Source organism: Hippopotamus amphibius, chromosome 12 (genome assembly GCF_030028045.1).
Source record: "Hippopotamus amphibius kiboko isolate mHipAmp2 chromosome 12, mHipAmp2.hap2, whole genome shotgun sequence".
NCBI classification, from domain to species: domain Eukaryota; kingdom Metazoa; phylum Chordata; class Mammalia; order Artiodactyla; family Hippopotamidae; genus Hippopotamus; species Hippopotamus amphibius.
The window spans coordinates 89148701-89170257 of NC_080197.1; the positions used below are offsets into that span (position 1 = coordinate 89148701).

At 35.5% G+C, this 21557-nt stretch overlaps 1 protein-coding gene across 6 annotated transcripts in view; it reads left to right on the forward strand.

The window, feature by feature from the left end:
- Positions 1-21557, forward strand: part of SENP1 (SUMO specific peptidase 1) — a 50579-nt gene that overhangs the window by 5932 nt on the left and 23090 nt on the right. For all 6 annotated transcript variants that reach the window (XM_057701251.1, XM_057701253.1, XM_057701255.1 and 3 more), the window contains 7 exons: positions 159-289; positions 1558-1642; positions 6911-7070; positions 10781-10952; positions 17625-17728; positions 17811-18097; positions 19644-19698. In XM_057701251.1, coding sequence (XP_057557234.1) covers positions 159-289; positions 1558-1642; positions 6911-7070; positions 10781-10952; positions 17625-17728; positions 17811-18097; positions 19644-19698 — 994 coding nt within the window. The remainder of the gene's footprint in view (positions 1-158; positions 290-1557; positions 1643-6910; positions 7071-10780; positions 10953-17624; positions 17729-17810; positions 18098-19643; positions 19699-21557) is intronic.

Here is a 21557-nt window from a genome sequence, read left to right on the forward strand (position 1 = left end):
CATTTTAAGATTTCTTGCCAATAGTTATGAAGGAGAGGTTTTATTTGACTGTAGAGGTGTTTAGGGGAAATCATTTTTATTACGTGAAAAGATTGGTTCAGAGGCAAGTAGGTAATGAAGAATTATGTGACTTGAACTAATCCAGACTCTTTCCCCAGATGATATTGCTGATAGGATGAGGATGGATGCTGGAGAAGTAACATTAGTGAACCACAACTCCATATTCAAAACCCATCTCCTGTCACAAACAGGTTTTCCAGAGGACCAGCATTCACTTTCTGACCATCAGGTTAGCAATAATTTTCTTTCCTTAATTAATGAATTATTTTTGCTTAAGTTTTCATCTGATAGAGTTTAAGTCCCACACTCAAAAGCACAAGAAAATATGTAAACTTTTTAGAGTCAGTAATGCTGGTATTTGGAATTCACAAATGGAGAAAACAGCACCTCTGGCAGCTGCATTGCCATAGACTATAACATATGCCTACTTTTCTCAAATGCTTTTAGTTCTGGTTTCTCTTAGTTCTTCTCTAACATAGTACTTTCTTTTCAGCAAAAGCAAAATGTGTTTTCAGATTTGTTACTTTAGTAGATTATCTCTACCAATTAAAAATGCAAAGCGTTTTCTGTTAAAAAAAAAAAAGATAAGTTAAATTAGAACCAGGCTGTGTGTAAATTCTTGGAGAACGGTACCTTTTAGAAAACTCTGTATTAGTCCTCTGAATATTACAATTACTAATACACAAATCAGCGTTCTTTTAAACTGGTGTCTTAAATTTGCTGAGCATTAAATGGGAGGAAACTATGAAAATACACAGCAGCTCTGAGATTTCTCTGTTCTGTGAAGCTTATTTTCTCCAGGGGCCAGCAGCATCAGCATCACCTGAGACCTTATTAGAAAAGCAGAATCTCAGGCTTTACCCCATACCTACTGAATCAGAATCTGCAGTTTAAAAAATCTCCAGCTGTCTATATGCACATGAAGGTTTGAGGAGCGCTGTTAATAGAGCAGTGTTTCTCAGTAGGAAGCCATTACTAATTTGGATGAGACCGTTCTTTGCTGTATGCAGAATGTTTAGCATCCTTGGCCCCTGAGCACTAAATACCTATAGCATCTGCCTCCAGTAATCATTTTGATAACTGAATATATATCTACACATTTCCAGATTTTGCAGCAGCACCCCTGATGAAGAACTGTCCTGTAAAGTTATCAAAAGAATCAAAATCAGGTTGATTTTGTCAGCTGCTTTGATATGTGATACAGCTGGCTTTGAGAACAGAATATACTATATACATATACCTTCTAATGAGCATTCTTTGAATTAAGTTGTATAATAGATATTTTGCCCTTTTTCCCCTTGAATCCTTAATCATTTCATCAGATTGTCTATGTGTTTCCTTTCTTACTAGTGTGTAGTTTATTTATAATATATATTATTATTATATTCAGTTCTGAAATGTGTCATAATCTTTAATTGTACGTTTTTCCTAGTGTAAATTTTTATTCCATTTTATTGTAAAAAATATGATATAAGAAAAATCTTTCGTTTTGTTTAGATTTTACCTTCCAGGCAAGGAAATTTGGACCGATCTTACACTTGTTCTACAAGAAGTGCATCTTATAATCCAAATTATTATTCAGGTATGACACATTACTTGGAGTCAAGGCATTTCTACCTTTCATACTTCTTCCTAGCAAATTGTTTGTGTTTACTGTCTCTAAAAGTGAAAACATTGTCAAAAGCAAAATAGTATTTTCTCCACTAAAACATCATTTTATTGAGCTGTATGTGTATGGTTGCTATAATACTTCACTGATCTAGTCTCAACCAAATATTTTTTAAAGGGAAAGATTTTTTTGGAATCCATTCTCCTACTTGTCTATTATGCCATTGTTAAAAGCAATACAGCTTTGTTTCTGGCTTTTTTTTTTTTTTTTAAGATATGTGTATGTGCTGTAAAGGATATTTGTTTTGTATTGATTTAAAGCACAGAGCTAGCCTATTTGTATTCTGCTTGAAATTACAAATCCTGAAACTTTATTTCTACCCAAGCTTGTCCCTCCATTAGGGCAGGAAATGTTAACTACATGTTTCTATCTAGCACCTGCCACAGCCATGCTTGCATATTCAAGGGCTTGCCTTTCCAACTTGTGATCCATGACAGAAGTCAGCATTCTCTAGGCTATTCCTAGCCCCTGGCCTGCCTGACTTTTCATCTGCCCCCTTCTTAAGGTTTGGATTTCCAGTGATCTGACTCTGTCTTGGGGAAACTTAAGAGTTTTTTATTGGTTAGCCTCCTGGCAGTGTGACCCAGGAAAATTATAGTGGTCTTCTGAAGTCTTTTCACTCTTCATGCTTTAATCTCCTCACCTGACCATAAGTATGGGAATATTAGCCATACCATTGAACCTGTTTCAATGGGATTTTTATAAGAATAAGCTGAGATAATAAATATGAAATGCAAATAATAATTATTGTTGTTATTTGGCTTCCTCAGGATTCTTTGTCAGCAAGATGAGATCTCCTCCCCTAAAAAGACGTTAGTATGATGCTCTTTTAGATTTGTATTATATTTAAATATAATTTAGGTGGGTGGTACTTTACCCTGGGCACTGGATTTCCTCTCCGCAGGGTGGAAAATGGGCTCCACGTAGTATGTGCATAGTTGTATAGAAAAATCAGTTAAGTTTTTCAGAAAGTATTTCTGCCATCATCATTTTGAAAAGGCCTTTCTGATGAGCAGAGAGCCTGAAATCTGGCTTGATAGCTTGTTAGTATTAGTCTTAGGGGAAGGACAGTTGAATGGATAATGAAATCAGATCATTAATATTTTCACTTGAGCTCAGGCTGTGTTTGCTTGTAATTTTGAATGCTGATTTATCATTGGACAGAATATTTGGTTTTAGTTTAAAGTAATTGCTTAATAGCAAACAATTGTATATAGAAAATTATACTCAAATTATACTCAAGATCTGGCTAACTCAACTCTTACTTAACTCTGTGGTCTTTTTTGTTTTTTTATCTAAGTATATGTCCATGTACACATCATATGATTTGAAACACATGATCTTTTGTTAGCCCAATTTTTTTTTAATTTTCTATCTGCTTATCTGTTATTCTTCATATTTACCTTTTTCTGTTGATTTCTCTTAATCTGTGGAATTTATGTGCACATTCACAATCCTTTATGTGCATTCCAAAATCCAAAAAGCTCAGAAAACCAAAAATTTTTTTCATAATTTATTTGATGTCAAAACCTGACCTGAGCTGAATTCATTATTTGGCAAAAGCTACATGAACAACTGACATTTAACTGTTTTGTGTTTTGTCTTTTATTTATCTCTGTAAGTATGAATATTTACACTTTTCACTGTAGATATATCAGTATGTTTGATAACAGGGTGCTGCTTCAGGTTATACTTAGAAGTGCTACATAGTATATACCAGGTTATCTTTGTGAAATTCTCAAAATGTTTAATGTAGGAACACAGCTGGATCCAGGTGGCTGTGATTAGGATAATGGGCCCGGGACTTCATTTCCTTCATTTTCTCTGTGGTTTAGGTCCCTTCACCCTCTCCATTTTCAACTATTATAAATAACATGATTTAAAATCATTTGTTTTTAGCTTTTTTCTTTTAAATTTCAGTAGACCCTTGCTATTCACAAAGGAAATTTCTGAGATCATCTCAGGTCCCTATATTCTTGACCATGGTGGTTATTTAACCAGATTGCTGGCTTTCTACTCAGTTACATGATTCTTGAGGGTTATTTTTTTCTATGTTTGTCCTCATACCACAAGTTGATCCCTATATCAAAATCTTATGCCAGAGTTTTTATCTCTCACTCGAAGGCTATTTTTTTAGGAAAAGAAAAAAATTAATTCATAATAGTTACTTTATTCATGATGATGACTAGAGAATACCAACAGTGAATAATAAAACCATGTGAAATGGGGATGCTGAGCTATTAGATTCATTCTCTCAAATTACAGCCTGAAGCAGAGGACTCAGATTTATGCCTCTGCCAAATATAATCTAGTCCCTGACCAAACAAATTTATGGCATGTCACAGATCTCTGAGGTTGCTCCTTGACAATCAGAATTTTAAATCTGTGAATACCAAGGATCTATATTGTTTTTTCTTAGAGACTTTAATTCAGATCTTTTTACCATGTACTTTTTTTTAACTTTGTTACTTTGCCACACCCATTCTTGTTCGTTGCCAGTCCTGCAGAATATTGTTTTTGCTATCTCCTATTCTTTTCCAGTAATTTCCACATTGATTTTTGTGGTCAGTCACCTTGAGCCTTACCTCTTGATTAGGCTGAATGTGGGTCCCCGGTTTACCTGCCATAGTCTCCTCATTCTAAATGCACTGGTCTGTATCTCCTCTCTTACTGTCCTCTCCTGCACTAAGAGGAAAACAAACACAGGAAAACCTCAAACTTTAGAACCTAGAGTCCCATTTATACTTTACTGGATCTGCCTCTCTATATCAAGGTTTTAAAATATTTGCTTCTTAATCCCAAGATTAGACTGTTAAAAACGTTGATTTTTTTTTAATTTAGAAAGCAGAGAAAATGCAACATTTTCACTTTAATAACTTAATGCTGGTCAGACTTCAAGACCTCGTGATTTTATTAAGAGCACAATTGAAAAGAAAATTAAAACATTTTAAACCTTAAAGAAAGTAGCTTAAGATGAAAAGAAATGATTTTGCTCATGCTTAGAATCATTATTAATGTCTTATCTTTGGAAAATATGTTAAATTAGGTTGCCAAACTGGCATTTAGTAGGTAAGGTGAATTAAAGCATCCTGTATTCATAATAACTAAATCTGAAAGTTAGCAGGAGCAACTGATGGTTACTTTCATAGTAAGTGATTGCCTGACACAATTTTTTTTAATATAGTTTTGTTATGTCCATAAAATTATTGCCTGCCCTTGTAGAAAATTTGTAGAGAAAAGTAGAAAAATGCTCATCATCTGTCATTGAAACACAACCAAAATTAAAATTTTGGTGTATTTCTCCGTAGTTCGTGTGTGTATATGTACACATAAGTAATCTTATTTGTGGCATTTGCAATCTGACTTTTAATGATAACAAAATACTAGGTTAAACTGTCACTAAAAAAGAATGTTTACAGCCTCCTCTTGATCGCTCTCTAGCTTTGCTTGATCCCATCAGCAGTAGAGCACTTTTCAGTGATTTCACTGAGTGGGGATGGAACCACCTTACTCTGGTGAAATAGATTGCCTGATCCTGTGCTTTTCCCTTGAATTTTAAAGCCAAAGCCTCTGTCAGATGCCATTGAGGAGGCTACTCTGGTTTATCCTTGGTCTCAAATTTGCATTCTTTGGTAGACTTATTCCTCAAGTAGACGTCTCTAGTTAGATCATTCCCTAATCAAATTTTAGCAAAAAAAGTATGAGAGACAAAGGTTTCTACTGTTACTGCTTTGCTTAAAGATAATGATTTTCTGGTCCTTTAATGAAACTCGTTTTCATTAGCCTCATGTCTCTGTTTTTACAGTAATAGTAATAGATGTCAAGCATAGTTGTGTTTTTTTTTTTTTTTTTTTTTTTTTTGGCACACGGGCTTACTTGCTCCGCGGCATGTGGGATCTTCCTGGAGCTGGGATCGAACCCGTGACCTCTGCATTGGTAGGCGGATTCTTAACCACTGTGCCACCTAGGAAGCCCCGATAGTTGTTGATTACAAAGGGAAAAGGTTGTAATTCATTTTGGGAAAGTAAATTTAATTATTAGATTAGGTCATCCACTTATACATCAGCTGGTACTAATACCACCTCTGACTGCTGCTTTTTTTCTCTTATTTACCCTAAATTCTGATAATCCTGATCAACCTAAAAAAAAAAATCTAATCCGATACAAAACTGATATTTTTGTCAGCTGCCTAACTTTTTGGATAGAGTATCAAAAGCTACATTAAATAGTTTAAATAACATAAATACATAATATTGTGCAAAGTTCTGTAGTAGTATGCTTTGAAAGAGGATCCACAAAGTGATGTTGGCATTAGACAGAAATTCAGGAAGTAGAGAATTACATTTTTGTCTTTCCACGGTGCTTCTCAGTTACATAACCTAACATCTGAAGTTATTTTGAAGGTGCTGTTTTAAGTTGTCCCATCCTGCTGATAGAGGGGGGTATAAAAATTTTTCTACTCCTAGCTGAAACTTTGTAAGATTTTTATTACCCCAGTTTGTAAACCACAAGTCAGAAAATTCAAATAATAATTAATCCTCGCTTAGTCTGACTGCAGTAGCAAGCATCCGAGTATTGATGTGTCTGATGATTATGACATTAAGTGACTAAAGGTTATCATACCAGAACCAAATGCATATGATGGGTCATTCCTGCCATAAGCCGGCCAGAATAAGCAGCATTTAGGTTATCTCTGCTCTTAGACAGAGCCCCTGAGTCGTTAACATGGTAATTAAAAACGAGAAAGTGACACCGGCTGCTTATTAAGCAATAACTGTTGTTCATTTGAATTACAATTCTCCTTGGCCCTCCACCTGCTTTCTTACTGGTCTGGCCTACCTTCTTTCAGGCCCAGGCCTGGGAGTGCTTGCAAGATATAGTTGGGGTAAAATGTTGACTTTTGGTGGACACCACGGAGTCACATTGATGCAGATAAGGCACATGGCTGTGGCAGGATTCAGCTCCTTCATCAATTTTCAGGTTAGTATGGCTGAATCAATTATAGTTTGTAGAAGTTCCCTTACTGCAGACTTTACTGGCAGTTGAGACTGGGATCTTTCTTCTGCGAGAGACATGGTGATATGCCACATTACTTTGGAATACAATGTTGGACATGGTTGCAGTCATATTGAGAACCACTGTAGATATTTGTTTAATTTATTCAAACTTTTATTCTTCTAGACAACCCTTCCTCAGACAGTTTTCTTGGCTCAGGAGACCTAAGAACCTTTGGCCAGAGTGCAAATGGCCAGTGGAGAAATTCCACTCCGGCATCAGGTTCAACTTTACAAAAATCAAGAAACAGCCGAAGTCTTTACCTCGAAACCCGAAAGACCTCAAGGTAAGTATTCTGGCTGCTTAGTTCACAAGCCCTTCCTCTAATTTAAGGGAAAATGGCTGTAAGATAGTTGTTACATTGGCATTTTGAAAAAGTAACACCATTTTTGAACTTTAAACCGTAGAGATATGGACAAATTAATTTTGAACTTTCAGCTTTTATCTGATGCTGAATTTTGGTGACAGCCAAATCTTATCATTAGAGGGAGAGAGTTTTGAGGGAAATCTTGGTGGATACAAGTATATTGGGACCCTTCAGGATCAATGTGACTATTATGAACCTTAAAGTTAAAATTGATCAATTTCTGCAACTTCAGTAGCAAAGAAACCAGCACATTTTGTACGCTCTCAGATGAGCAGAGATCTGGCTTAAACCGAAGCAGCCTTACACCTTAGTCAACTACTTCTATTAGAAAATAGACTCATAAAGAACTTTATTGTATTTAGTCTAACTTATAAGCCCTGCTTATTCCCTCACCAAACTTCTACTGATTATTAAAGGCAGATGAAGTTTGGCTTAGAAACTTTTCCCTCAAGTACTTTATTATATTAGTATTTCTTTTTTAATATGGTATTTATGACTTCTTAAATAGTACTCTGGTGATGGATTTTAGGCATGTGAGATCATTCAGTTTCCTACTTAGTCAAAGCTAAGCTTTCTGGTGTTGATTGAAACCAGCAAGATGGTTTTTATTTTATTTTATGATTATCAGCACATGGACTCTGGAAGCATGTGTGAGTGCTCCCAGAGAGTGTCTTCCCCACTTCTTAATATTTTAAAAATTATATAAGAATTCACTAATATAGTCACATTGTAAAAAGTAAAACATTACCAGTAAAGCCAAAGATCCTTTGACCACTACTCACAATCTTACTCCCTTCCCCTTCATTTCCTGCCAAATCTTTTCCTACGCTTGTTTCTCTTTCACTCTCTTACTTAAATATAGGATGATATATATGCTGTGTAATACTATAAAATGTATAATGTGTGTCTTCATTAAAGATACTCTGTATGCATCATTTGGCAAGTTGCTTTTTTTACTCAATAATGCCATGCTGTTATTTTTTTTAATAACGTTATTACAAAAACAGGGCATATGCTTTGTACAAAATTAGAAAATACAGATAAGCACAAATAAACAATAAAAACATCATATTCCCACCAGTTAGAGGTCACCTTTGTAATGTCTTAGTGCATATCCTTCCAGATATTTTTCTCTGTTGACACACATTTTTTTTCCAAAAATGAGTTCATACTGTGCATACTCTTTTGTAATCTGTTTCAATCATCTTCTCCTTTTCATTCAGTAAATTTTATCTTGTACACTGAATAAATTTTAAATTTTCCTAGTTGATCCAGAAGTATCCTTTACAGCTAGTTTGTCCAAACCAGTATGCAATTTAAAATTGCATCTGGTAGTTATCACTCTTAAGTCTGTTACAGTCTTGAACTGCACCCCTTTTTTGTATGACATGACTTTTTTCTGCATAATGTTCCACGTTTTGGATTTGACAGGTTGCTTTCTCATAGTATCATTATTTTGTCCTCTATGTATTTTGTAAACTAGATTTTTTACTTGGATAAAAGCTGATGCTGTGTTACATCATATTAGAAAACCTACAATCCTATCATCAGTGATGCTGGATTGACCTCTAGATTAGAGTGATAACACTCTGGTCCTTAATTGTATAGTTAGGTTTTCTTCCCCCTTGTGACTAGAATGTAATCTAAATGATGTTACTTTGGCATTATATGAATGACCAGTTTCAAATCGGCCCGAGAGTTATTAATATCAATTGAGAATCCTTATCTGTTAATAATTTTTTAACTGAGGCATAATTGACAATATAACATTATATTAGTCTCAGGTGTGCAGCATAATGATGCAGTATTTGTGCATGTTGTGAAATGATCACCACAGTAAGTTTAGTTAACGTCCATCACCATACATACTTACAAGATTTTTTTTCTTGTGATGAGAACTTTTAAGATCTACTCTTAGTAACTTTCAAATATGAAATATGATATTATTAACTATAGTTACCATGCTCTACATTATATTCCCATGACTTACTTCTTTTATCACTGGAAGTTTGTGCCTTTTGACCCCCTTTGACCTGACAGTAATTTTATTAGAGTTAATGAAATGGTATTTTTCTAATTTTATCATTTCTTTTACACTAATTAATTGGCCCTCTGCTATATGGGAGAGCTTTTTTCCTCATTATTTAGGGCTGTTTGGCTGCCCTGAAATACTTTCCTACTGGGAAGGCAGAATATGTGATTAGATCTTTCTTTTTCATTACCGATTTTCAAAGTAAGTTTTTTAATAGCCACTTCATGTGGTTCAAATGAATTTTTCTGTTCTTTTTTTAGTGTCATGGGTTCACTATGTTTCAGTCCACTACAGTCATTATTCTTTTAATGCTTACATTCTCACAGCTTTACTCCTCAGACTTATATCTGTGTCTGATTCAACTTTGTTCCTTGCTGGTAGCACCCTTGCTTTCTGGCATTGCAAGATGCCCTTATACTGTTTCTTTAGGGAAAAGAATCTTTTGCATTACACACACACACTAGGAAGAATAAATACAAAAGACATTGTGGGGAATTCATTATATCTTTACTAAGCAAATTATATTGCCCTTGCCATCTTTTCCTAGCCATATCTACCCATCCTGAGAAAAGAACCCTGTTTCTGAAATTGGAAGTTCTTGCTCCTTTCCCCACTCTAACATGCATAGAAAACAGAGTTTGAAGAGTTAGAGAGAATATATGCACTTGTTAATTTTCTTTAGGCCTAGTCTGATTTCATTTGGATCCAGACCACATGTATGGATTTAGAGAGTTTGTTCCAGCAAAGGCAGCTTGGTCAGCCATGCACTTTTTATTCCTCACCCTCGGCAGAAAGGAAGAAAAGTGATTATACTGAGCACAAGTACCTATGCTGGGCAATGAAAGACAAAAAAGAACACATAAAAAAGAACTTTAAATTATTAACCTAATCTTAGAGATAAAACTGGGGTTTGAGTCCACAAAAATATTTTTCTTGCCAATTTTTCCCATTATTTGAGGCACATATGGTATAAAGAAACAAACAAACAAAAATTCTCCTTCAAAAGAGGTAAATAGTGAGGCCAGAAGGAGAAGTTACAGTGATGCAGCCTCATAAAAAGCCTTCTAGTTGTTTTTAATGAAGGATGGGAGCCCTCTGTTGGTCTTTTAGGAAACTTTAAAATTCAATTGAAAAGCTTAGTTGAGAAGCTGCAGCTTTATTCATCTTTGCATGTTTAATCTTAAAATAATTCTCTCCAAAAGACTGGGAGAGGGGGCTGCAGGGAGTAAATAGAAAGTGTGTGCATGTTATCATACCTAGAAACCAGGTTTTCTGAAGAAGTCTAATCTGATATATGCTTTCTGTCATACCACACAGGTCTATGGTTTCTGACCAAAGGAACTGGTAGATGGCAAAGCTAAGAAATACAAGTTTAGGTGTTTGATAATTGTATAGTTTGGCAGTTTAAGATGTCCTAAGTGGCAGAACCTGATGAAGCAACTCATGTATCATATCTTGTATATTTCTGTCATGGGGTACATCTGCCATTCTACCTGCTAATTTTTTGTTTTTGTTATTTCTTGAAAGTGAAAATAATCACTTGGTTAGATTTTCTTACTGTTCTTGTCTTTTCTTACAAACTTTTTTTTTCCCCCAGTGGATTATCAAACACTTTTACAGGGAAGTCAAACCATCACTGCCATGTGTCTGCATATGAAAAATCTTTTCCTATTAAGCCTGTTCCAAGTCCATCTTGGAGTGGTTCATGTCGTCGAAATCTTTTGAGTCCCAAGAAATCTCAGAGGCGACATATTAGTACAGCAGAAGAGGTAAGGAAAACCTGCAACAAAAGCTGCTAAAAGTAAGACTCTTCCTACATCAGCCATATATTCCCTCTCACTTAGATGTTTATTAACCATTCCATTAATCCTTTCTGTGTTTTTATTTTCTTTCTTGATTACTATTTTTGAGTGCCAGCATCTGTTCTAAGGAAAGTAAGGAGATATTTTAGCAGGACTTCAGTATATTTCTTACCATCTTCTATTCCTGTTGGATAGCAGACTTATTCTTCAGTATTGTCTGAGTGGCTTCTCATACATCAAACTATATCTGTTCTCATTTGGACCCTTCCTAAAATTCTAGTTTCATGTGGCAAACTAACCTTGCTGGATTGGATAAAATACCTGCCCTTACTCCTAACTAGGATATTTTTTCCTCAATATAAAAGAAAAATCAAGAAGCCAGCTAAGCAGTTTACATCCTTTCATTATGAGTAAAATCTTTGAGATCATAAACTTTCTCTACAAGAAAGATGTGTTGACAGTATGTTTTATATTCATTCAGTAAACTTAGGAAAAAATCAATTCTGTAAATATAACATAATTTATACAATAAGGAAATGTGCTTACAGCTGTTCAGTTAAATATTTATTATGCATCTAGTCAGCTTTGGATTGGTTGCTGTGGAGATACAAATGAATAATAATGACCTCATACTTATTTAGCATTAGACTTTTCCAGTGTGCTTTCCACATGTATTATTGTTTTGAATTCTTTCAACCACGTGAAATAGGTAGAGATGAGGTAATAACCACTTACAAAGTTGGAAGGTAAAGATCAGAGGTCACACAACTAATCGGTGGCCAGCCTGCAGCCCAGTTCTTCGGCAGGAGTCTGGTGTGGTATGCTTTCTGTTACACAACGTGGTGATGTGGTTCCTGCCCATTGGAGCTTACAGACCGTGGAGTCAAGAATATAGCATTATGTGCTAAATAATTATGCATTTTGGCGGTGAAATTCTCTTAGGTGGCAAAACTTGATTATTTGTGACATGGTTAGTTTAAAATGCTGTGTATTTTTTGGTTTTAAATTTGTATTGAATCTAAAGTATTCAAGCAGAGTGTGATAGAACTAGTAAATCATAATTATCAGGGAAAGGATAGACAAGAAACTAGCAACAGTTGCCTTTGGTGATAAGAGCTGAGCAACAGTTATGAATGGGTGATTTGTTTTTCACACTACCTTTTGTAACATTGAATTTAGTACCATCTGTGTATCAGTTATTACATACATCAGTAATCTTTTTAAATTATTGGAGTTGTGGGGGTTGTGCTTATGCTAGAGTGTAGGCAGCCAACAGCATACAGAGAGGCTTGTGGGGAAAGAGACAGTAATAGCATGGCAGCTGGATACAGGCCCTCCAAACCCCTCCCTGCCCCGCATGGCTGCTGCTGGCATCACCAGGATCCTTTAGATTGTGTTCATTGTAAGCCCACCATTCACCCACTAGCCAACCAGTCCTTGGGACCACTCAGCGCTTCCTCCTTTCACCTTCACTTCCAGCCTGAGGACTTGGGCTGACCAAATACTTTCATCCTTCCAATCTACCCTCCAAGCCAGGGTCTGGGTCAATGGAGGACATGAAGTTGGTTTCTCTTTCCTTCTGCAGTGTCAAGAAGATGCCAAGGGTTGAACCTATCCTATGGAACAAGAGATGAAGGAAATTTTGCCTCAGTTTTGTTTTTTTTTTTAAAGGGGTCTCTGACAGAACTATTTATTTATTTATTAGTTGTGTTGGGTCTTCGTTGCTGCTGCGCACGCTTTCTCTAGTTGCAGAGAGCAGAGGCTACTCTTTGTTGTGGAGCACAGGCTCTAGGCACATCGGCTTCAGTAGTTGTGGCTCACTGCCTTAGTTGCTCCACCACATGTGGGATCTTCCCAGGCCAGGGCTCAAACCTGTGTCCCCTGCATTGGCAGGCGGATTCTTAACCACTGTGCCAGCAGGGTAGCCCTTGCCTCAGTTTTTAGGTCTATAATCTGCTGTGAAAAGCAAGTAGTGTAGAAATATGGAGTAACCTGTATTATATGAATAAGACAAAATATTGGACCAAACTTTATGAAATGAAACTCTCAACAGATTATTTAGGTATTTAGTCTTGGATTTTACAGATAATCCAGATTAAAATGTTGCTTTTACCCCCTCGGACTCAAATTACTGATGGGAGCTTTTAAACTGGAGGAAAAGTTATTTTCCATGGAAATGTTGGTATCTCCAAGATAGTTCTGTTGTTTATATTAAAGGAGAATTGTGTATGAATCTTACTTCTGGAATTGTCTAACACCTTCAGGAATATGAAGCCATCTACAGAATCAACATGTCACCACTGTACTGTTCAGTCTTACAAGAGGGGTTTGAAGATAATATATGAGGAAGAAGAATTTGGGACTATGCTGGTGGTGGCTGTACCACCACTTGGCTGATGGCTGATTCAAGAGCAACATTACAGAACGATACTATCCACTAGGGTAACCACTAGCCATGTGTACTATTTACGTTAATTCAAATAAAATAAAATAAAATAAAATAAAAATGTAGTTTCTCAGTCACACTAGCCACATTTCGAGTACTCAGCCATATATGGCTAGTGGCTACCATATTGGACAGTGCACATAGAGATCATTTCCATTATCACGGAAGGTTTCTTAGCACTATTACAGAGGATGTGTTTCTGTTTAGGAAAGAAAAAAATACTAGGGACAAGAGAAAGTTTAAATAGTAAAAACACAAGTAGTTTCTTTTCAATTTTATGTTGCTTCCAGACATGCTTCTCTGCTACATATTGAGCAGCATTTTAAGATGTTGGACTGCCTTATGGATGACACTGGTGGTTTTATTCTTTTTTTTTAAGAAAAACATACTTTACTAATTATCCTTACACTTATTAAACTTTCTTTGGTCCATTATTAGGTTTAAAACATAATATTAGCCAACTTCTAACATTTTATCCAATTATAGCTTCCTTTCCTCTTAATTTCCTAATTTGCTCACTCAATAGAAAATAGTTTAATATACAGAGCAATATATATTTTTTTTACTTTATATACCAGATGCTCTCCAAAAAAGGATTATGTTTGAAGTTTCAAGTGACTTACCTCTTTGCATCCTGCATTTTCTTTTGGTAAAGCTAAATGCTAAGCGTTCTTTTGAGAGTTGCCTAGACTATTTTCTCTTTGTCTGAAATGGTTCTAAATAAAGTGTAACATACCCAGTGTTTTTTATTTAATGAAGCCCCAAACAGAAAAGCACCTTGCATCATTTTAAAAAAACATAAATTCTTATAACTTCCAAATTAACATGTAGAACAGTGAGAACTTCTTAACCTTTTTTCTGTAATTTCTTTTTTAAACCATAAATCAGTTTAAACTGAAAGTATGGGCCTTGAAGGACCTCAGATAATTATTTGGAATATGAAACATTTATTTCTGTTCATTTTATGTTATCTAATGACTGTGAGGATGTTCAGGCTCAGACAGAAGCTTTTCTTTGAAGATATATTTATTGGGGAAAATGATTTGGGGGGGGACTTTTATATGTGTTAAATTATTTTTAAATATCAACTCTGCATTCAGTTAATCTAGATTTCTTGTAATTTGCATTAGCTGAGTTGCTTAATGGTTCCTTGGTTCTTCATGTTTTATTTATAAGTATAAAAATTTATTTCAAGAAAACATTTTGTTATGTGATATCAGGGAGGAGGGAAATGTTTCTAACTTTTTATGGTTTGTCTTTTTTTAAAAAAATTTTATTGGGATGAATCGGGAGATTGGGCTTGCCGTATATACATTACTAATAAGAAAAAAAATCAAATTGTACATTTTAAATATATGCAGTTTATTGTATGTCAGTTATATCTCAATAAGTCCTTAAAATTTTTTTAAATTAAAATTTTATTGAATTATAGTTGATTTACAATGCTGTGTTAGTTTCAGATGTACAGCAAAGTGATTCAGTTATGCATATACATGTATTTATTCTTTTCCAGATTCTTTTCTCATATAGGTTATCACAGAGTATTGAGTAGAGTTCCCTGTGCTATACAGTAGGTTCTTATTAGTTATCAATGTTATATTAGTAGTGTGTGTATGTTAATCCCAAGTTCCTGATTTATTCTTCCTCTCCTTCCCCCCACCCCCAGCTTTCTCCTTTTGGTTGAAAGTCTTTAGGGTACCACAAACAAAGGTCCTATCCATCACATTACTCTTGGTATTCTCTTGAGGTCTTTAAGTGATAGAGATATTTCTTTACCTTCCCTTGGAGTGCAGAGTAACCTCTTGCAGCAGTTTATCTGCTTTACTGATATGATAAATTCAGTCAAAGCCTTTTAAGAAGTAGTTTGTTGGGACAGTGGAAATGAACTAAAATGATTAATAATATCCATGACGCAGATGTGGTATTCTGCTTATGATTTCCCTTCCCTCCCTCCATTTTACCAACCCTGAAAACAACATACTGTTAACCCCATAGTATTGTAGGTTAGGTTACTTGATGTAGTGGGAAGGTGGAGTCAAGATTTACACTGAAGGGTATTCAAAATTTCAGTCATTAAAGTGCCAGATAACACAACTTTCCTGTATATAGATCACAATGGAGTTGGGTGGCAAAGATCTCTCTCAGAATCTAGTAATCTGTTATGATGCTTCATTCTTCATATTATCTACTTGAAGAATTTTCATGATAGCCAATTTATGTTTTAATAAAGAGGCATTTGTTTTAATTATGGTTTTTAATACTGTAGGCAGTCCCTTCACAAACACTAAAAAAGAGGATCACCCTTATCTGGAATATAATATTAATGTCTAAGGGATAAATAATGGTGATTATTTTCTTCATATAGAACGTTACAAATTTGTTTTTTCTTTTGGGTCTATCTTGCCACCAGATGCTCAACTCGTTCTACCTTTTCTGATCACTCAAACTATTCAGATTTAAGGATAGCTCTTCCTCATAAGAAGTTGTCATGCCACACAGTACAAGTAACATTATACTGACAATGTAATTGGAATTTACTATATACTAAAAAAAAAAGATGCAACAAGAAAAAACAATGTCTCTTTACCTTTGCAGAGATAATTGCTTTTTTCATTGTGCTTTTAACAAGCATTTGTAATTGAATGAAATGCTTATATGTGTATTGAAATGTCACAGCATAGGATATTGCTAGCACTGGCACAAAGTATTAAAATTAGTTTATGAAGATTGGTGGTTGTATTAAACTCTCTATAAGATTTTTGAAAATACTGGGGCATGTTATTTAATGAATGCAGCCTGTTGCTTCAGGGGATCTGTGCAGAGTAGATACTTGACCATGATCATAGTTACAAGTCCCTATGTAATCTGGTTTTCTGCTAAGTGACTTCATTTCTTACTGTTCTCCTCCTGATTCACACTGACCTTACTGTTCCTTGAACACATCAAGCATATTTCTGTCTCAGGGCTTTTGCATTTGCTTTGCCTCTACCTGGAATACTCTTTATAAATTTCTGTGACTGATTTCTTCCTTTGATTTAGGTTTCTGTTGAAATATCACCTTTGTAGAGAGTTCTTACCTGTTCTTGCTGTTCATCCTCCATCACTTTCTATTCTCTTATCTTTAGTTTTCTTCATACTACTTGGCTAGTTTGTCAGTCTTTCAGTAATGTAAGCTTCACAAGGACATGGACTTTATTATTATTTTTTAATTTATTTATTTTTTGGCTGCATTGGGTCTTTGTTGCTGTGCACGGGCTTTCTCTAGTTGTGGTGAGCAGGGGCTACTCTTCATTGCGGCGCATGGGTTTCTCATTGCAGTGGCTTCTCTTGTTGTGGAGCATGGGCTCTAGGGCGTGCAGGCTTCAGTAGTTGTGGCATGCAGATCAGTGGTTGTGGCTCATGGGCTCAGTAGTTGTGGCTCATGGGCTCTAGAGCACAGGCTCAGTAATTGTGGTGCACAGGCTTAGTTGCTCTGCAGCATGTGGGATCTTCCTGGACCAGGGATCAAACCAGTGTCCCCTGCATTGGCAGGCAGAATCTTAACCATTGAACCACCAGGGAGATCCAGCACAGACTTTATTTTATTCAATGCAGTATCTCTAGTGAATGGAGCATAGTAGGTGTTTAAGTCAATAAGTGAATTATGCTGTGGAATATGTGCTTTTCCCTAAATTCAGTATTGGGACTTGAGGGAAAAAAACAAATAAATGTTGGCAATGAGAAAACCATCTCTAGAAAATACTTACACTCTTAAAAATTGGATAGAATAGGAAACTTTAGCAAGATATCCCACTCTGATCTTGACTGTTCTGGTTACTTCTTTGTGGTTTTTCTAACAGGTATCAGGAGTCAAGGGGTTTGTTGGAGTCCTATTTAGAGGTCCTCAAATGTTTTATTTCTGGGACTCTATCAGCGACACAAAAGTGGCCTTCTGGTTTCATAACCTATAGTTTTTCCTGTGCTGTTATTTACGTATATGCCCCATAATTTTCCAAAATATACTATCTGGTATTTGCTTCACTCAACTCCTCTTATGTATACTTTATAATTTTCTAGAATATTATTAATGAACCATAATTCTTAATTATCGTGAGGATGCTGCCAGAGCTTTGACAGAGCTTCTGGGAGTCTAGATACTACTTTGAGAAATATTTGCCTCATTGAATGTATTTAAGACTTTTTTTCTTTTATAGACAGTTCAAGAGGAAGAACGAGAGATTTACAGACAGCTGCTTCAGATGGTCACAGGGAAACAGTTTTCTGTAGCCAAACCCACCACACATTTTCCTTTACACCTGTGAGTCACAGAAACATATTTCAAATGAATTTAATTCTGCATTTTGTTATTCGATATTGAAATTGTATTCTTCTCTTGCTAGGTCTCGTTGTCTTAGTTCCAGTAAGAATACTTTGAAAGACTCACTGTTTAAAAATGGAAATTCTTGTGCAGCTCAGATCATTGGCTCTGATACTTCGTCATCTGGATCTGCCAGCATTTTAACTGCCCAGGAACAATTGTCCCACAGTGTGTTTTCCATATCATCTTATACCCCAGATGTTGTTGCATTTGGATCCAAAGATTCTGATCCTCTCCATCAGCCCCAACATCACCACTCTCTTTCACATCAGCCAGATAACTTAACATCTTCAAGTACACAATCTGAAGGTAAAAGTGGTATTGTATAACTATATTTCCAATCCTTATAGCCAATTAATGGCTTTTTAGATCTGTATGAATTATAGGCAAGGTAGTAACACACATGTAACTTAATTAAGATATAAGATATCTTAAATACATTTAATTCAGTTAGCCATGCCATGAGTAAATGAAACATATAAGTAGCTTACTTTTTTCTTACATGGAGATGCAAATGACTTCGTATAATATTTTATTTAAAAGATTAACTTCCTGAGCAATCTTGTGTCCGAGTATATTAAGCCCAGTTACTTCAGTACTTTCTCTGTTTCTAGTACTTTACAATGAGAATTAAGTACTCTGAAGTTCTAGGAGTTTTGGAACATTAATTAAGAATTGAAATAAAAGTTCTTAAACAAGTACTGTGTATAAAACGTGTAGTAGGTTTATGCATTTTGGAAAGGTCATTAGCAAGTTTTGGACACAAAGTTTTCTACCTAACTTTTACTTAACCAAAATATTTAATCTCTAAGCATTCCAGTAATTAAAAGTTTTGCTATGGTAGTTTTTGTTGTTGTTTGCTTGGTTTTCCATTTAAGTATATGTTATGTGTGTATTTATGGTATGTATTTAGGCATGTAACTTAAAACAAGTTGTATGTTAAGTGGTTAGACATTAGGGGTCTTTTGCTAGATCAGTCTCTAAGGCTCTCCCTTCCTTCTTCAAGTCATTTAATTTTTTCTTTAATCTATTCTTCACTTAAAATTCTCACTTGGGGATTAAAATTGTTGATGACATCATTATATAGCTACACATATTCATGAAAAGTTAAGTTTGTGAGGTGATTTACTGAGAACTATTGTTAAAAGCCATTAATTTCAGGAGCATGCATTGTATGTCAGATGCTTAGATAGAACTGAACTGGAGCCAGTATACTACATTGAACCGTTTAATTACTTTCCTTGAACCATTTAATTACTTTCCTTGTACCATTTATTAAATATTCTAAGTGAGATTCTAATCCTGGTGCTTTAGAAGGACATGATTCCTACTTCTGTCAATAGAAAATAAATGCTAGAATGATAGAGTTTATTCTCTTTAGACTCTGCTACTTCTCACATAGCTGTTGCTCTCTTTCTTTCTGCCTTCCCTCCTCTTCTCCTCCTCTCTCCTCTCTTCCCTTCCTCCTTCCCCTTTCCTCTTTCACCTTATTCACTCTTGTAGCAGCTCATAAACTAAAGACTTGAGAAATCTTGGCACATTCTTGTTTCCCAGGAGTAGAAGAAGCACAGGGAACAAGCTCAGTCCAGGAGGAGATGCTGAATGGCATATATACTTTTTTTTTTAGAGTGATTGCTTTATTTGTGAGGCAAGCTCTTCACTAAGCCCTCTTTATGGCTCAGTTAAAAATGGACCTGCCTGTCTTTCTCTTCCATCTTACCTTTATCTTTATGCTGTGTTATTTTTATGGAAATAGAATATAACAAAGTATGGGACCTTAAATTACAGACATCTAGAAGGTACAACCATGTGGAATTTTGTTAATAATGATATGCTCTTGTGTTTTTTTGTTTAGGATCAGACTCTGTGATTTTACTCAAAGTGAAAGAGTCCCAGACTCCAGCTCCCAGGTAAACTTTGATTAAAAGATATTCTTAACATATTGTTTTCCCTCTGTTTTTTCACTATTTCTTCACTAAGATCTAAGTAATATAAAATGGCCTCAGCTCAGACCTCTCTTGTATATTATTTGAATTATTTCAGTAACTTCCTAATTGATCTTTTTTCCTTCAGCCTCCATTTTGTTCTTCATTCCATTTTCCACCATGTTCTCTAATCCATTCTTTGCCTTGTTCTTTAGGCCATCTTCCATTCTGCAGAGTGAGCTTTCTAAAATGCATATCTAGTCATTCGTTAAACTCCCTCAAGGGTGGCTTATCAGACATAGAATCAAGCCCAAACTTCTAGTATGGAATACAGTACTCTTCCTCTACAAGTCTTGCTTCCTATCACGCGTTCTTTCCTTTAACAAGTATTTATTGATAGCCTGCTGGGTGCCAGTACTAGTATGGACATTGGAGATAACAGCAGTGAACAAAATGAAGTTCTCGCTCTCAAGGAGTTTACATTCTAATTGTAAGGGGTGTAAGGGGAGGAATGGGGGACAAATAGTGAACAAATAGGCAGATAAACATATGCCTGGTGGTGATAAGTGCTGTGAAGTAAAATAAAGCAGAGTAATGTATATACTGGGGTTTGGGGGTGCTGTTTATCTAGGACAGTCATGGCAAGTTTCTTATAAGGTGATATTTGAGGAGAGGCACGATGGAGGTGAGAGGAGCCATGTGTAAATATTGGATTTTTTCGTGTGCTTATTATATTCTGACTTATAAGGTGATAGGTATTTTCTTACTTTCACATTCAGTGTGCCTTCTGCCTGGTGTGTTCCCCCTCTACCCGCTCAACCTGTCTGTCTGGCAGTAGTCTTTTTCTTATTTTTAAGTCTCAATTAAAATATTATCTTCTGTATGAAACTTGACCCCTCTGAGAGGTACCAAGTACTTCTTCCTCTGTAATCCAATAAGTTTTACTTAGATTGCTATGTCTTTGCCATATCTGGCCTTAGCAATTCAATTGCTAGAATAATAATAGTATCAGTTTTCATTGAGAAGATTAGGGATAATAAAATGTTCTTTCTCATCTCAGTTACCCTGCATCTTTGCAGCTCCCCTGTATGTTCTAAACTTTAGATATTTAAACAAATTCTCCAGTTGTTGTAGTTTCTCAAGGAGATTTTATATTTTATATTCTTTATTCTTTATATACATATATATATATATATATATATACATATATATGTGTGTGTGTGTGTGTGTGTGTGTTTTGAGTTAGACCTGGGTCCTGCTCTTGCCTTTTCTAGGCTTCATGTAACATTGGACCAATTACTCTTCTAAACCTCAGTTTTCTTATCAATAAAATACCAGTATTAATACCTTACTATTGAATTGTTGTGAAGATTAACTTACAGATAAAACACTTACTTATAAAAGTGTTTTACATGTATGTGCAAAAATAGGTGTTCTTGGGAAAAAGTTGATTTCAGGTAATGGGTATTCTCAGTTCTTCAGTTCTTTATTGAGTCTGCCTTTATGGAGAATTTCTCCTAGTGATGACTGAAGAGTGAGATGGATGAGAAGTAGTCTTGTGTAAGTCTCATGGATGATGCTGTTTATCAGAGTTGGAGCCTGCTCTCCCAAGGCTTGGTTGGTTGGCTCTTTATTCTTCATCTCCCAACAATGACTCTCAGTTAAGTTCCAGCAGTGAAGATCTGCCCTTATTTCCCAGAATATGCCATGCATTTTATGCCTTTATGCCATTATACATTCCAACCTTTCCCCTTCTGCCCAGCATTTCCTTTCTCTCCTTGTCCACTTGTTACACTTTTTATTTTGCTTTTCAAAATCTGACTCAGGAGTCATTATTTTCTCAG